Source organism: Gavia stellata, chromosome 17 (assembly GCF_030936135.1).
Source record: "Gavia stellata isolate bGavSte3 chromosome 17, bGavSte3.hap2, whole genome shotgun sequence".
Lineage (NCBI taxonomy): Eukaryota > Metazoa > Chordata > Aves > Gaviiformes > Gaviidae > Gavia > Gavia stellata.
The window spans coordinates 12959836-12978145 of record NC_082610.1 but is presented as its reverse complement, the minus strand read 5'-3'; the positions used below and the strand labels follow the sequence as shown (position 1 = coordinate 12978145).

Here is an 18310-nt window from a genome sequence, read left to right as displayed (position 1 = left end):
CAATTGAAAATGGGAAAACTGTGCCAAGAGTGCACTGGTTTTGTGGACCCTTTGCAGACTGCTTGTACTGTCTCACGGACTACAGTTTGGGGACCACTGCTGTACCCATTTGTTGCAGCACAGAGGTGAGTCTCCAGCCTGGGGTAGGAGTTGGCTCTGGCATGAAGGTAGTTTGTTAAACGTAGCATCCAGAGCATAATAAGTGCTGAAAGAAAAAGCTGCCTAGCAACCCTGTGGGCACGGGGGGAATAATCCTTACTGGTGCAAAACTTCTTCATGGTTGATGGAGCTTTTGCAAGGCAATGCAATTTTTTGTACCCCAATTAACCTAGTATTCAGCTAGATTTTTTTTTTTAAATTGATCATTAAAATAAAAATATACTATATCATGGTCCAGATAACGCGATTTGAGAGAATAAAACAAAACAAAATGAGACCTCAGTGCAGAATTTTTCAGGCTTACCCTGCAACTGAAGAATTCAGCTGGCACTTGGCCGTGTTAGAGAGTGGCAGGCTTTGGCAGGCACCGAGGAATTTCCTGAGTTATGAAAAGAGAGCACTGGCCACAGGAGAGATCGCAGATAAGACAGATCTTAGACAATGATTGAAAGTGGAATTCTTTCCTGGTAAATTGGTTGCTTGATGCGGAAACCACCTAGGTTTTTGACAGCCCAAGCACAGCAAGAAGGCGGAAAAAGGGAGAAGAGAAACATGTAGAAAGTGTGTGATAAGAAAGTGTTTTATTGAGACTTGTAAGTTATTTTGGTAATAAGCTTAAATCAGTTATGCTTTTAGCATATTTTTATTAGCTGAGTATTTTTGTAGTTATAGTATTAGCAACTACCGTCTGGTTGGAAAACTGAGATCATCTTTCTCAGAAATTCAAGAATCCCTTAGTCTTCTATAAATAACAACAGAAGCCTTAAATAGAAGGGGAAACACACATGATAGTACGTTTTTTTTCCCCCCATATGTAAATCACATGGACTCAAATACTTGATTTCATGTGGTGGTTAAAAATAAAGGTAGATTGAAGGGAAATACACTGTTGATGGAGGGTAGTGTGAAATGTGATAACTTCTAAATTTTGCTACTTTGGGAAATACAGCTTTGTTGTAATATGGCTGATGCTATTGTTTTTCTGTTTTTAAACTTTTGAACCTGGTCAACTCCATAGCATATGGCAATGAAAATATGTATTTTTCATGTAAATGTGTGCTTTTCTAAAAGAAAGTGTAACTTTGGAGGTAGGTAGAGAGGAATTCTCCTCTGAATTGAACTTGCATCTCGGGCTATCTTTGTACAATTTTATGCTAACTAGTGCTTAGACTCTGCATGTCTCCTTATCATCCACAAGAAAAGTAAATGTACCTTATTTTTTTGGGGGGGGGAAAGCCCAGACATTTTAAGTGTGTGGCATAGGTTTGATTTCCTAGGCTTTGACGACTTCAGACTTTCACTTCTTGTTTTGCAGCTACCCCATCTCAACTGCTTTATGTCTACTCACCTAAATAGACCGGCTTATAAATTTTCTGCACATTTTTTTACTGTGTTCTCTTTGCATCATTTGGGTCTGTTTTTTTTTTAATTTTATGCTGCACAGTGAAAAAGCAAAACATATGCCAAAACTCAGTTGCAGTCTGTCCTGTCTGGTTGTTGCTTTAAAAAAAAAAAACCACAAGCAGCATGCATTTTCAAAAGATGCAATCTGTTTTATTTCTGCCTAATTTTGGTTTACCTGTGTTTTTTGCCTTTGGTTCTTAGTTACATTTTTTCAATGCACACCATTCCTGGGCATGTGAAGTTAAATCCTTAACCTAGTTCCTGTAGCCGGCACATGGTCTTCTGGCGCTTAACTCTGCATCATTCCAAGGGGAGAGGGTTCCCGAGTGACAGCATGTTTAAGACTCAGCGGGCAGCGTGTTACAGGACTAACCTGACTCGAAACAATGTGAACAATGAAAGGGATGGTGCTTTGCCTTTCTTGGGAAAGTGCTGGTGGCACAGGAGTCACTGCTACCCAGGCTCTGCCTTCCTTTTGTTGCTGCAGAGGTCTTAGTTTGTGTGTGCAAAACTTGGCCTAAGTTGAAGAAGTTGAGATGCGTTGGCTACCAGTTAGTTTTCAATAACTCAGCACTTCCTTAAAATTAATCAAGTGTGTAGCCTCTTCTTAAAGAAGAAGAACTGACATGAGTGCTAGTGGGTGTTAAGCTCTTGATATAATTCATGCAAATAACTTTTTAAAATAAAAATTTGAGAAGCACGCCTAAACCCTTCCCTTTTCTATAACACTACTTTTCCTTTGCCAACTTGAAACATGGGGTAGATGTTGAAAAGCAACCCAAAATCAAGAAGATGAGAGAAATCCGTAGTAAACACTTTAATATGAGTGGTCATTTCTTCGTAAAGGTACATACTGAGTTGTTTTCTTCATTACTAATTTTCACTAGATAGCAAATATGAATAATTTCAAAGGCTAGGTATTTGTGGTTGTTTTCCATAGCTGTCTTAATTTCACTCTGTAAATACTACTTTGGTGTTTCTGCATGCCTCTCCTGGTTTTCAAATGCGTAAGTATATGTGTACAAACGGAAGCTTCTGTAGCTGTGTTTGCACTTATGTAGGAATGGACCTATCTGTGATCACATTGCTTCTGTAAATGTGCAACTGTCTGAAGCCGTCAAATCCTTGGAGTCAACTTTTTTAGTTATGTTTTTGTTTTTTGACAAAAATCGGCAAGGCAGAACTTGTGCTGATATGAAGGTGTCACCTTCTGTGCATGGTTTTGTGAATCACAGATCTGCTTTGGAGGGAACGCAGCATGGTTAAGGCTGACAGCAGTGTCACTGATTTCTCTTCTGTCCTTAGGTCCTTTCTCACAACTTGTGCACAGTGTTAAATGTTCCCCATGATCCAGTGGCCTTGGAGGAGCACTTCAGGGATGATGATGAAGGACCAGTTTCCAATCAGGGTTACATGCCTTATCTGAACAAATTCATCTTGGAAAAGGTAAGTTTTGAATTCTTGCGTTCTGTTTTTCCCTTTGTCAGGTTTTGTATTAGAATGTCTTTACAGTAGACTTCAGCTTTCACGAAGCGCGCTGGTGTCAAGATACTCTGGTTGTGAGTGTGCCTGCATGGGGTCGGGATGGGGCGGGTACTCGGGAGGGCCTGTGCCTTAAAATGGAAGGGTGCACTGTTCTCTACTTCTTTTTTTCTCTCCTTGGTTTCTATTTCCTGTTACATCTGGTCATTGTCGAAGCTGTGTTCATGCAGAACTGTGTTCATATTAATAAAGCACATCAGCTTGAATTTACTTGAAAGTGTCTTGGAGCTATAGATTGTCCCACTTTATACTACGGCTATAACACAATACTGTCATAGACTGTTTTGCAAACAGGAAGGGCAAAAATATCTTTAATGTCTATTCACAAGGTATTTTAATAAATAGATCGCTTCAGATAGTTACAGTGGGTGACATTAGGGAGTGTTGTTAAGTTCCATCTTGCAAGTTCCTTCCTTTCGTGTCTGAGCACTCTTCAGTCTTCTGTTGTGCCTTGTTCTGGGGGAAGCTCTGGAAAGCCAGCAGGGTTTCCCCTACTCTCCTCTCCATCTTGTTCTAAGATAGGTAGTCACTGGGTCAGAGCTGGGCTCTGGGAGCTGTGCATTTGAGACTTAGGTTGAAACTTTTGAAAGTAAAAAAACTATCTTCCTGCTTTTCTTCTGACAACTTCTGTTGGGAGACTGGTCTAGACGGTAAAAATCGTCCCATGTGATAGTGCAAATGTATCAGCTTCAATACCACTGATTTCTCATACACTTGGGGGCCGACCCCAGAAACCCTCAAACTTTGATGTTGTGGTTGCAGATACAGAGGTGGTTGCTTTCTTTTATAATGGTAAGAAGTCGTGAACTGACATGCTGCTGAAAAGTCCAATGCAGCAATTGCAGATTATGCAAACTCTTTAGCCCGATTTGCTGATTTTTGCTGCTGCTTTAACCTACATTTAATACTGGTGAAAAATGTAATATATATAATGCAGTCTGGCAGCATGGAAGCAGGAGAAGCTTCATATATCTAGCTAAGACTTACAGCTCCTCTGCTTCTGTGGTCTGTGTTTCTCTCATACCCAGTAATAGTGACCTGTTTTATGTGTGGGGGTTGTTGGCCATTAATACACGTAAAGGGTACTCACTTAATGTCTTGGTTGTTTGATGTTGGAGAATCTAGCTTTGTCCCTTAGATGTTTGTGATCTCATTTCCGCTTTGTGTTGGCTGTCTGAGCTCTTGTAAGATTCAATGGAGACCAAGCAGTTTGTATACAAATTTTGGGGAAAAAGAAAAGGCCTTACTATATTTTGACCGAAGGATTACAGTAGTAGAGTCTGATCCACAGTGTCTTTTGTTAACACCATTGTAGGCAGTAGCAAGCCATTAAGTAAAAAAAAAAAAAAAAGGATAGCAATGGAAGGCTTTTTCAAATATAAACATGCTTTATTGTTAAAGGGTGTTTATAGGAACAACAGTTATGGAAATGAGGAGCAATTGCATTTAAATGAAAATTAAAGACCTGGCTACATAAGCAAGTTGGTGTGAATTTACAGTGTTTAGCTATGCTGGGGCACCTTCTTACCCCATGGTAAAAATTAAGGAAAAGCTACCTTGCTTTCTCATGAAAGGAAAGAGCATGACTGCATGTAGTTTCTTGTGTTGTTTTATTCATACACTGACCTGGCTTCCGTAATTGTCTGATATACCCATACCATTAGTTCATCTTAAAAGATGAAAGTGTTATGGAACAGGATTAAATTACCTGTAACTTCATGTTATTTAATACTGACTAAATGCTTGTAAACTGTTTAGATATGTACTATTAAAAACTAGTGAAATTCTTTAGACAAAAGGCTGTCTTTGTGGACTGGAAAAATCTTGATTGTGACATCTCATCTTTTAGACATGACTTTACATCAATTCCAAAAGACAACATTCAGCAGGATGAAGTCACTGGTTCATAACATGTCTCCTTTGTTTAAAACAAACAAGCAAAAAAACCAAACAAGAAACCCCTTCTTTTTTCATTCTTCCAAGGCGTAATCTGTTCTTTTACATGGGGTGATTGTAGAACAAATGCTATTAATTTATGCTAGTAAGCAAAGCTACTGAAGGAGGACTGATGCTTTATACCCCCAAGTACAGAGGAAGTTCTCTCATTTTCCAGTTGTATATATTCTGGTGAATTAATTGATTTAAGCAAGAGCAACCTGCTCAAGAGAGGTTTTTTTGGTCTCAAGATATTTTGCTTTAAAACATTAGTGTAGTATTTAAAGAATGAATCCTTAGATTTCTTTAAAACAGATATGTAACTGTGACTTATAATTGAGAGGACTTTGTAACCTTTTGAAATAACTTCTGTTGTACTCTTAAATGCAGTTGTAGCTTTTTATATTATTTAGTGCTGGCTTACCCTGTGTTACCCTGCAATAAAGCCTCTTTATATAGAACCAAGGAGTCATCAAGGAAGGCACAAGTCGGTAGTTAAATGAGGCAAATTGGTTGCAACTGATTTCCTTTATCCAAATAGGGATTTTGAATAAATAGTTTGAATAGTTAGTATTGCCTTATTGATGATTTCTAGTATCGTGCTGCTTGTTACTTAGCAGACAGATGTATCTAGGATTTTCCTGCATCTGAAACAAAATCTGTTCTTGTTCTGTAAGTGTCCCTTTCAGGAGGGAGCTGTCGCTTGCCAGTGTAATGTCTTCATAATTTGTTTTACTTGGTTTCATAACCGTATTTTAGCATATTCCATTATTTACAATGCATGTCTTTTAATACCAATTGAAAATGTTTCCTTTTCAATGATGGTGATGGTGGTATTTTACAACATGCCTTATTTATAGCAGGGAAGAGTCACAGTGAGGTGAGACAAAGAAGGACATAGTTCTAAACCTCAGGTTGTCTCACCTGCCAGACAACTTAGTGAATGCTATTTACACTACCAATGCTTGTTGTATTTTTGGAACTGATCTGATCACTGGTACTTAAGCCATATATTTTCTGTATTTCCTTATGTTTTAGAGTTATTTGGTAGGATATTGATGATGGTAAATTATACTTTGCATATGAGTAGAAATTAAAGACCTAGAAAATTGTATGGGTTTTGCTGCATTTTTCTTTTGATTATTTTGTGAAACTTCTTAGAAAGGGAAGGGAGGTGTCTTTTCTATGTCATGTTTTTATCTCTACGAGTTTAAGCAGTTTTAAGGTTGGAGGGGCTGGTTCATTTGCATGTTTCATCATTTGGACAGATTCACAAATAAAAGTGATAGTTCCTGTAGAGTTAATAGTGTGGACTACTGTAGGAAGTTACCAAGTGAAATGGTGACTTCAAATAATTTGGACAAATTATGAAGTACAGTTAAAAGCATGTACTAGTGCACAGGAAAAATCTCTTGTACAAGGATTTGTTCATTAATTAAGCACCAGAACCATGTGATATTCACACAGGTTTGCAAGCAGGATGCGTATTCTGGACAAACGCAATTGAAATTCTGGTTTCTCAGTAGAGTGTCATAAATTCCTTATTTTAGTTTCACATGAAGATGATTTCAGGGTAGGATTCATAGTAGAGTCTCACTGTAATTAAAGATGTTTTGGGGAATCCTCTTTAAATTTAAATTTCGGGATAATCTTTGACCCAATCTGTTTTTATAAATAGGTGTTTTGTTCATATCATGAAAAAGCAGTGTGTGTATTTGTTTATGACTGTTTTTTTGATGTCAGTACCTCCTGTTTGAAAAGTTTCTACTTTTACAGTTTCTTAACTAAGTGAGAAGTACTTTTGCAAGTAAGTTCAAGTATAACTTCAGAAACTGTTCAAATATTTTTAATTTTTGAAATGATGCTTAGAAATGATCTCTCATAAATCCAGAGAGGTTATTCATTCAGAGTAATTGTTACGTAGCCACCTACAGTGGAGTATTGCCAGTCAAGGAAGCCAAAGTAGCACAGCCAAGACTTCTGTAGTATGGAGTTAGCTATAAAGCAATTTGGGTTTAGTTGCAGGATTTTCACCTTCCTTCCCCTCCCACCCCATGCAAATATAGAACGTAGGTACCAGGAATAGTTGGCATTGCTACATGAAATTGCTGAGGAAAATTTTCATTCTTTATTAAAGAGAAGTATTTAATTCCATCCCCGACTCCCAATATCTCCAGAACAGCAATTTTGTGATTATATCCTTTATTTAACAGACAGGCTGATCATTTAGAAAATAAACACAGATGCGAAATTGGAGTTATTTTGGAGAGCTGGGACTTGTGCGCTCATCTGATTATTGTTCCTGAACAATTCCTAAGCAGTGTTTCTGCTCCGGATGCTGGGTGGGTCCCATGAAGTCCATTTCAGAATCAAGCCTGGATTTTGAAAAAAAGGACTTATATGTCTAAAGTGGGACCTCTGGCACAGTGCGACCTAGTCCCCTGCAGCAAAATGGTCCTGAAACCTCCTGCTTGGCTGCTGCCTAATCCTGGTGGTAGTAACATGCTGTAGGTGACTTGGGTTTTGACGCGAGTTTCTGAGGTGCACGCGATCCAGCTTTGCTACGTGAACAGAAACCACACACTTTCTTTTACCCTGGCCAGGGCCCGTGTCTTTCTCACCCGTCTCCCTGGTCACTGATTGCTTCTGTGCTTTAAAACATGAGCTGCTTGTAGAGCAACACACCTTACTTATAGTGCTTAGAGCACTTGCCAGGTGGTGGCTGTAGGAAAGGAGATTTCCTGCCCTGTTGGCATCTTCCTCAGGAGTAGCATAACCACTAGGACACTTCCAAGGTGGAACTACTGATCATCTGGGTGGATGAAGTTGTTTTAGAAAAGAAGTCGAGCTTCATTGGGCAGGGTGGGGAGGACAGACAGCAAAAAGCACAGGCAAAAGTAACCAAGAGATGAGGTGCTGGCAAATTGAAGGAAGGAGAAGGACACCTGGCTTCTAGCCCTTCTTCCAAAGGGTGTTTGTTTACTTGGCTGGTGTTTCATTTAAGACCCATGTTTCTTGTGCGAACAACCAGGATGCTGAGCTTGTGGCTATAGCACCTATAGCTTCTACAGCTTCTACCTTCTTCAAAGGACAGCTGTAGCCTGTAGCCAGCCTCTTGCATTGTCACTTACATTGGTGGCCTGCTCTGCAAGCATGCAAAGTCTATGGCTTGCTTTCACAGTCTCACTTTGAGTCCTGGAAACTGTACTGTAAAGTGCTTCTTGGCATAGGGTTGGTTTCCTGTTTACTTCTGTCTTTTTTTTTCTTTCTTTTTTTCTCTACCCATATCAGTTCATCCACTTCCTTAGTCTGTCTTTGACTTAGCCACTGTGGCTCAACCTCCACTATATTTGACCACTTACCAGACTGGATGGGAAATCATACAGTTTGCAATGGTGTCCTTGAAGCATCTAAGATGCATGGTTTGGCCTATCATAAGACAATGTCACTGAACATTACTGGTGGTGTTAACCATAACAGGTACAAGAACTCATTTCTTAGACATGCTTTCTGAAATCTCAAGGGACTTCCATTACAGTGTAGAACATACCTTTATCAGTTACATGTTGGCAAAAAAATAGCATTGCTAAGCTGTAGGGAGATAAATAGATTTCGTCTCTAACATAAATGAGGGTCTAAAAAGAAAATAGAGGAAATGAAAGCTTTCACATATGTAAATAATTCACAGATGGGTATGTACAGTTGCTAGGTATGATAAAGGATAATGAAAACAAGAGGAATTTTTTTATCAATAAGGTGAAGATTTGCAAGTCTGAGAAAAAGGCAAGGTTTTAAGTGGATTAGCGTTGAAGAAAAAAATTATTACATGTTTATGAATATCCTACAAGAGTTATGTTTGAGTAACATGAAGTGGAAAAACATATTAAAGTGGAAAAACATATTAAAGGTCTTTCCCAGCTATTGTTTCAATATCGCTTTTAGCATATCCACATGTAGTTTTGGCTATAATGGTTTCCAAATTTGCCATATAAAATCTCAGTAACTCAGTGGAATAGAAGGGCAGTTGGACTTAAGACAGTTATGAAGAGGGTTTGGAAGCTAAAGCTAATGTGCTAGAGGAAATGCAGAATGCAGTGTAGCCTCTTCACGTGAAGTCAGGGTATTATTAACTCGATCAGAAATTGGAAGTTGGATGTAGATTTTGCTGGAAGAAATTCCTTAGTTGATCTCCATGCAGGAAGTCAGATTAGGCTGCTACATTGCTTTTTGGGCCTTGACATTTCTTGCAAGCTAGAATTTTCTTGGTGCTTTTTGTATGACTGAGCCTATTAAACTTGGTCTGTCTGTTATTCTGTGCCATTTGTGCATATTAATTTCTTTTTCTTCAATTTCTTCATTTTAGGTTCAAGGAAACTTTGACAAAGTTGAATTCAACAGGATGTGCTGGACTCTCTGTGCTAAAAAGAACCTCTCTAAAAGTCCTTTGCTGATTAGCGATGAAGATGCATTTAAAGTGTGGGTTATTTTTAACTTCTTATCAGAGGACAAATACCCTTTAATCATTGTACCTGAGGAGGTAAGAAACAAAAACTTAAGCTGTTTAACACCAGTTTGCTTAATGTCCCAGTTGAACTATGTTAATGTTAGCTACTCTCTAGATATTTAAGAGAAAATAATTGTTTAATATAAAACTTTTATTCCCCTCTTTTAATAATGTAAGGCCTCGGGTGCTTTTCTTTGTCTTCCTGGGTGCATATGCGGGGATTCCCACAGGATAGTTGAGATATTGAGGGTTAGTGTGTCTGTCATTTAAACAGCCTGGACTAAACGGGACATGCTGCCTGCCCCACCCCGGTAAATAGCTTATTTTGCTTTTTGTGAGGACTGACGGGTGCTGGGGAGACTAGCTCCTGTACTAGCACTTGGAACTGTTAAGGTTCTTGCTTTGCTCATGTGTAGTGCACATATGTGATCTTTAATCACTGCGCTTACTTATATGTGATTAAAATTTTGCACAGTTAGTACATCAGTGTGATTCTGAAAAAAATTTCTCCCCTCTGCTCTGTGTTACCGTGACTTGCAAGATGAATCTTCAGTCTCATGTCACCCTCCTGATGAAAAGGAGAAGTACGAATTTTTCTGATGTCTGTTTCTGATCAGAAGGAGCCACCACCTGAACACTCCTGCTTGAAATGGTTGAAGGAATAATACCAGAGAGATCTCTTTATACTTTAAGTTCATTAACAAGTATGGGCAATGCTCATATAGGTATTTTAACCCTAAAGCAAGATTTCAGTATCTCCACAATTGTCCCCTTGAGGAAGGGCGAGGGAAGAAGCGGAAAGATCAGAACTGTAGGCATAAATAATCTCTTGCAAAACTGTATACAGAAATCCCAGGGGTTTGCAGTTCAGCACTGGAGTACCAATTTGCAAATTGTTGAACAGTCAGGGATCAAAACAGTCTGATTTACATGCCACTACGACATAAATGTTGGACTCCGAGCTGTTGTGCCAAACCATAAAGTACAGAAAACTCCCCTTCCCTATCAAAATAAACTGCTTGGTTTTGCCTTATCACTCACTTTTTAGCAGGAGACACTCACCCTGTACAATGTTTCTGGTTTTGCCAGACTGGTGATGACAGGGCCCTACCTGGCATGCTATATTCCCATGAGAAATGGGACAGTCTTCTTTCTTGCTTTCCTGTTTTTTCTGTCAGTTCTGGGAGATGGGGATCATGGTTATAAAAGCTAAGACAGCTTCTTTCTTAATGGTGTCAGATTTGGCTTTGGTAGAAGGTCAGAGCCACTAATAACTGTCAAAACAGGGATGCAAATCCACATCTCTGGTTTGTCATTGTATTCCCCACTGCGCAGCCTGGCTTACCTGAGGGTAGATATTTCACATCTCCTTATTTGTTGGCATGGTTAAAAGCTTTGGACCTGCCAGCTCTGGGGCGTTGGCGTTGCTCACTTGCTCCCCCTCCCCCAGGCGAGCCCCCAGATTCGTGCTGCCTTCTGTAGCTGATGCTGGGTAAAGGCAATGTGTCCATTTGTTGGGAGACAGGCTGCAGAGTCAGCCCTGAGCCCAAAAGAAGTTTTCCACATTCATAGCTGCTGTTGTTTGCTTTCCTTCCCGTCCTTAATGTCCAGGGTTAACCCCTATCGCTCTTCTACTTGGAGTATTTTAAAATTCTTAGGGTGGATCTGTGTCTGCATCTCCTTGATTACAGCAAGATTTAAATTGTGCAATACTGTTTAAAGAAAGCTTATGGAGCCTGACAAAGAAAGGCTGCTCTGTTCTTATCGTATACAGTGCCTGTATTCACTCTAACCTTTTGGCTCAGACCACACAGGTAATGTAGTCAGCCAGTAGAGGAATGCTGTCTGTTGAACACACTCCTTTCTGGTTTGCATTGGTCCTCCTCGGGTTCTCTGTGCTTCTGGAAAATTCCACATTTACCCTTTTACACAAAATTCCAAAAGTAAAGATGCTAAGTCTCAATTTCGGTCAGTTTTGCTTTTTCTCTGTGTGACCTTTCATATCTGCCTTTTAAGTTCTTATGTCTGGGGTTTTTTAATGTTAAATCTAAACTCCAGATTTGCAAAGCATTTTTTGTACAAACTTGTAGTTGTCTTAATGCTGAGAATTTCTACCTGAAAATAACTCTTTTCAATAGTATTCAAAATGGTACTGGTACCTAGTAAAGGTATTTTTCTTTCCATTTACTTTTTATGCCTCTCGAGTTCCTAATAAAGCTTGACTATTTAGTCTTTACCACTTTATATTGCATCCTGTTGTTTAATTACAAGATGGCTTGCACGTCCTGTGTAAAGTGAGGGGATTTTTGCAAAGTAAAGAACAGAGGAGAGGGTGATGGAAGCATGGCTGTTCCGTGATGTTTATGTCTTGGTGAGACCAGTTTAAACCTCTCATGGGCGACTACAGCTTCCCAGCCAGGGAGCAGGCTTTCCTTCCTTCCTTGTCTATTGCTCTTACCGTTGGCTGAGAATATTGCAACACAGAATTTATTGCAGTTTCTGGCTTGGAGTCCTTTGTGTGGGATCCAGCCATTTCCCCTCCTCCTTCCCTTCCACCTTTTGGGTTTCAGAGATTTTGTTTCCCCTTCATAAGTAACTAGGAAACTTGCCTCATACTTTCAGGTTGGAAAGGTGATCCCTTGAAGATTTTTGCATCCCATCTTGCGGATGGGAAGATTGTAATAGAATTTCTTAGGTCTCCAGTGAATGCGTTGATACAATTTTATGTGGCTATGAGGATGCCTTCTCTTCCTCCTCCTTGGAGGAGCTGCTCTTTGAGACCTGCTTGGGAGTATGATTTTTTTCTTAAATGAGATAAGTGGTTTCTGCACTCATTTGAGCAATTTTGTCTCTGGAAAACTCTCCTGCTTGGGTGCAGTTTCACCATCTTTGCAATGCACGGACTAAAGATTGAGGCTGCTGTCCTTCCTTCTTGCCCATGTTGTGTATGTTTGCATTAGTGCTGGTGCCCTAGGCCTTTCATATTAGACAGCTAATTGTGGTGGGGCTGTTACCCCATCTGTGAAGTGTTAAGTCTTGATTCCCTACCCAGATGTTGAATGGGCAGCAAATTGGGAACAGCTGCAACTCAACCAGAGAAGGGAAAGCAGACTACTTTGGGAAGGTTTTGGAGACGCAGGCTGAGGAAAGCTTTAGAAAGAGCGAAGTGAGGAAAGCAGTTACAAAGAGGGAATTTGAAAGCAGTGGAGAGGTGACACAAGGGCCAGAAGTTGCTGGTTTAGCAGAGGCCAGACTGAAAGCCAGAGGCAGCGTGTGGCCTGCGCTCCTAACCTGCTGTGGAAGGAGGGATGACAGCCCTGTATTTGATGGGAATAAGGTTAGTAAAATCCAGCATGGGGAAGGGCCTGGGTTGGGCTGTGCGGTTTTGGTATGTAACTTCAAGCTTGGGAGGATCCCTCTATGTTATGGGGAGAACTCAGGTCACAGAGGGACAAGAGCTGGTGGCTGTGCAAAGCACTGGGCTCAGCTGGAAATGGCCTTGGGCTCCAGTGTTGCTTCTGCTGGCTACTGGTGGGCAGATGAGAGCAGTTAGGAGAGTTGGAAAGGAACAGAGATCTGTGAATGTCTATTTTGCAAAGGTGCTCATGTCCCGGGGAAATTCGAAATGGTATCAAATCTGAAAGCTCCCTCCCCTTCCAAGTGAGAAGCGTTGGTATGTACAGAATAAAAACACTTCTGTGAACTGGGTAAATGTGGTATTTTAAAGAGATACAGATGGACTGGAGGAAAACAATGCTGTATTTTGTTTGCTCTAGTTAAAGTTAGTCCTGATGGACAGCTTTCAGAATTAATGCAATTCTCGGCTAGCAACAGAACTGCCTTCTGGTGCAGTGGGCAAAGCTTTACCAAGCAGCTACACTGCTAATGTACCTGGAAAGTGGGGGCCTGTGTGGGGGCTCCTTCCTCTCCCTGCAGCCGGTCTTTTCCACTGGATCATCTGAGATACAGACATCCAAGTGTGTGTTTCCTTCAGCTCTTGCAGGCATTACCTCTTCCATGAGAAGGATAAAATAGAGGGAAGAAAGGTGGAGAGAGCTGTAGCCTAAGAGGAGAAATACTTCTACTCTGTCATGAGCTTTCCTTAAAACTCACCTTTTAGTTGTTACAGACTCATTTGTGTGCCTTGGTATTGTTTAACCAGCCGTTTTCTGTTTTATAAAAAGGTTTCCAAACACTTCCCCTTTCTTATTTCTGGACATGTGACTGCAGCCATGGGAATGCTTTATCGCCTGAAAGCTGTGGTATGTGGTTAGCAGTGTTTCTGGGCCATCCTTAATGGTGAAACTCGCAGATATGTACACTGCAAGCTGCATATTCTTTGTGTGTTGTAATCCAGTGTTCACATAACTTGTTTTAAATAAGCCAAACATATTTGCTGTCTTTGCTTTTTAAGCCTGGCTTCTTGAGGGAAGAAGATGTGTACAGTCATTTTTCGCTTGTCCTCTAGCCTTCTGTATTAACATGTGGCATTTCTAATCCTCGTAGTTAGGACAAAGAGGGTCCAAACCTTGTGTGGCTTTCTGTGCATTTGAAAATGAGGTGATGTTTCTTAGACTGAGAAGGTGAAGGTTTGAAGCTGTCTAGTAGTGATTCTTCTCGAGGCATTTCTTGCAGAAAAAGGTTTTTTGTTACCATGTTTGCTTCCTTGTTCTGCATTCTAGTATCGAAAACTGTTACAGTGAATGAAATACTGGGAATTGAATCTTGGCCATTCAGAAATAAAATAAAAACTGATACAACTAGAATGAAAGCTGCTTATGTGGTGTTTTAATTGATCCATGATCTCTACAAGTTGATGATGATGGTTAGAAAGATTTTTTTAATCACTTACGACTTGCATAAGTTCTTCCTATTTCACTACTCTTTTCCTTGATTGCTGCAAAAAATAAGACAGTTTTCAGTTTATGCAGCAGGTTGTCCTTAGGATTTACATGTTTACATGTCACACTGGTTTTTGAGTTGACCTTTATTATACTACTTAATGCTAATTTAATTAAAAAAAAAAAGATGATAATGGCTTACACTGGATAATGAACATGGTTTTGTTGGTGGAAAGGAAGAAACAAATATTTGACTTAAATGTAAGTGATGTTCTGATGGGAAATGACTTGGTGATGACTGTGAAAGGGGATATGATTGCTTTTGTGTCTTTTGCCCGGTAACATATACTTCCACAGAATTTTGTACAATGTCAATAGACTCTTTACATCTACTCTGTTAATATCACAAACCTTATTTGAATAGTATGAACCAGAATAGCCTTGTCTGCCGTGCTCTGCTGGGCATGAAGGCCTCCTTGACATTATTTTTCATTTTTCGTCTTCTAAGAGACACACTTGTATATCAGAAAAATATGTGAAACATCTATGATACTTCATTCCCCGTGGAGGATAGTGCCAGGATTACCTGGAAAAGAAAAACAAATAGGTATTGAAACATGGGAAAAGAAAGGGCCCTCTGAAAGAATGTATCAAACAGGTTGCATAGCTCATGTTAAAGAGCTTCTCTTCTTTATATTATTTATGCTTTCTCTTGGCAAAATTCTGGCTGACAAGTTTCTGTTGATCTGAGATGGAAGCTGTTTTTCATACTGTGGAGCCAGTTGGTCCGTACTGGCATATGTAGTGTTAGCAACCCCCTGTGTTTTTTATGTCCATATCCAAAAGTGTAAGATCCAGTCAGAATAGCAGCAAACATTGCTTCACATTCACTTTTCGACAGTCTGCTTTTTAACCACAAGAGTAGGTTATGTTTGAGCCAGTAGACTTAATTTGTCAGTTATTTGCTGAGTTGACATGTCTCTTTGTGAAGGGGAGGGGAAATGTCGTTTGCTCTCAGAGGTTCCTCATTTGAGCACATAATGAATGGTCTCTTACTTGCTTCCACACTGATCCAACTTACTTATTTATATTTACCTCACACTGTCCCATATTTACCTTACTCACTGTTGGTATTGAGCAGATTTTTCTCGGGACTTCGGTTAGTCATGTACTTATCTGAATGCAAGATGAAGCTTGAATTTTTTTTATTTTAGAAATTAACTTGTAATATGCACGGGTCCTTTTTCAGTTAAGAAGAGTTAATGTGAGATATTTTATGTACTTTAATGGGATTATAGGATATTTGTGGTCATTTTAGTGACTTGTAGATGGGGGATGTCAGACTTTAATGTTTGAAGCTGTTCTAATAATCAAAATAAGGTAAAATGCGTACAAATGACATTAAAGGAAAGGATATGTTGACTTATTTTTAGTGCATTACATGATAACATGTGCTAGCCAAGAGTTTTGCATTGCTTCTTTTCCAGACCATTAGTTTGACGTACATTTTGTTCACGTGGCTTGAGCAAAAAAGTGAAAAAAATCTATTCAGGTATGATTTTTTTCGTGTGTGCCCCTTTGTCTGCAAGTGAGTCCTCGTACTTTGAGATAATTAACCAAAGGAATTTGAGAGCTGCATGCCGCAAGCGGTGTACTAGGTTGTGAAATCTTGGAACAATACATTTTAAAGTTAAAGTTCATTAAGTTTTAATGATTTTTTTTTTTTAATTACTGTCTAGCATTTTGTCAGGTATATTACCTACTTAATTAAGCCTTGGTTATTTTAGCTTCCCTTTCAGCTAAAGTACGGGACTGTAGTTCAGAACTGATGCTGCTCAGAGGGACTGAGCTGAGTGGCACAATGTGTTTTGAACGTGGGGAAAAAGGTTACTCCTTCATTGATGCCAGAGCTCATTTCAGCTCATCAAATCCAGGTTTTAAGAGGTTTGTTTTGAAACAAATTCACAGTGCTACTGTTCTTACATGCTGTGAAGGGCTTTTTTAGGTTGTTTTTTTTCTATAAAACTTGACTGGAGTAGGAAGTACGCTGCTTCCTGCCTTTAACTGAATGCTGAGGATTTATGGTAGTTGATGCTTAAAAGCCTTGGATTAGTTTTTTAACTTAAAGATTTTGGAGAGTGAAAAGCAGCAAAGCGTATTTTAAAGATTTTTAAAGGAATTAGTTGCTGAATTTTACAGAAATCTGGTAAAAGTTGTATGATGGCTGCTTGGGATGGCATGCTACAATTTCCTTGCTATCATGTGACTGTATTAACTTCAGCGATTCAGAGCTGCGCGTGGAACCACTGCAAAGCACAGTTCTATGACTTGTTCTGGTGACTGGTCTGAATATGAGCAGCAGCTAACCTCGGACAGCAGAGCCCTGCGCTGCAGCAGCAGGAGGCCCGTGCCACCCTCTCTGGCCTGCCACACGCAGCCTGTGTGGAGGAGGCGAAGCGGGTGTGCAGGTGTGCCCTCCCTGGGGGGTGCTTTCCTCAGATGGCAGAGGGGCACAGCACAGAGCTGAAAGTCATCTGTGCTGATTACCGTAAACCTTGTACCCTGTGTTAGTTGCACTTGCCTACAATTTGGATGTCACTTTAGCAGAGGCCTCTGTTCAGATTGTATCTTTGCTAGTAAGAATTGCATGAGGAGCTAAAAATACTTAAATCCTTATTCGGTGAAGCTGAAATGAAAAGCAATGCTCTGCACAACTTCTGTACCCACCCTGGAGGTGTATTCTGTGCCTGGCTAGCCTGTCTTCTCTTAAGACAATCTTTACAAGGAGCATACACCTCGAAGAGATACGCGCTTCCCACCCCTTCAGGGGAGCTGGACCTTTCCTCTAGACAGTGCAACAGCTTTCAGTAGCTTCTCCATTTTGCTGTAGCATTAGTCCATGTGCTACTAGAGTAGGGGCTGTGAGACTAAGAACAATTGCTGAGCTGTAACAGTAAGAAAAGCCCACCCATCTGTAAGGTGAATTTGGTAATTTACTGCTTTGCCAGATGAGTGTGTTCTGCTACACACTTATATGTTTCTTGATCATAGATATGAGGGAAAGGAAGGGATTTGCCTGTACCAGTTGCAAGAGAAGCAGCAGCCAGAAAATTAGCATGTATGCTGCGTGAAAACCTTGAGGCCTGGGAGTCCTTGTGGTGAAGTGTGGGGGGGGGAAAAACACTCACTCACTTCTTTGTACTCCCACATCTCTTACGTAGGGAATGCTGGGTGCTCCAAACTCTTAGACCAGCTGAAAGGTCTCTGAGCTGTAGCTGGAAAATTAATTTATTCTGTGGCAAAACATCCTCTCAGCCAGCATTTTTCTTACCTATAGGAGAAATTACATTGTGTTTTCAAGCAGTGCTGAGGAACAGAGGTGAACCACCATTGGTGATTAGAAAAATGAAGTCCTGGAAATCAGTTGGTTTCCATCACTTTTCAGTGAGGCACATTCATGCTGTATACCTTAGTCATTTTTGATAATGGGATTCAGACTCCTGAGTCACATAGTGTTTCCAAAACCACACCTAAAACAGGTAAACTGAAAGTGGAGCAGGCTGTCCTGAAGGACTAACCTTCAGAAAAGCAGCACTTGAGGAAATCCGTGTTACTTCCACGTGCACAGAGACAACCTGAAAGGATAGTGGTGCTTCCCCTCCCCACCTCCACCGGGCAGTGTGCAGTTCCCACCCTGTCGCATCCCTCTTGCCTGTAGAGAAGCAGAGCAGCCGGGATGAGCCCTCACCTGCAGCTGTAGATGCGCTTAGTTTAAAATACCATGAACTAGTTTAAAGAGCAAACAGTGATGAGATTAAAAAAAAACATAAAAAACAAAGAAACCCAGCTGCCTTTCCTCCTTTTTCATTCTTGTGTTTATTTTGACAGTGTTATTACCCTGTGTATGGTAATTCTTACAGAATGA

General features: G+C 40.2%; 1 protein-coding gene across 2 annotated transcripts in view; it reads left to right on the top strand.

Annotated features, from left to right (window-relative positions):
* The window catches only part of SWAP70 (switching B cell complex subunit SWAP70), a 41362-nt gene that overhangs the window by 5346 nt on the left and 17706 nt on the right, over nt 1-18310 (top strand). The window contains exons 2-3 of one of the 2 annotated variants that reach the window (XM_059825855.1): nt 2869-3009; nt 9404-9577. In XM_059825855.1, the coding sequence (XP_059681838.1) occupies nt 2869-3009; nt 9404-9577 (315 nt within the window). The remainder of the gene's footprint in view (nt 1-2868; nt 3010-9403; nt 9578-18310) is intronic. The other variant, XM_059825856.1, reaches the window with a different exon arrangement.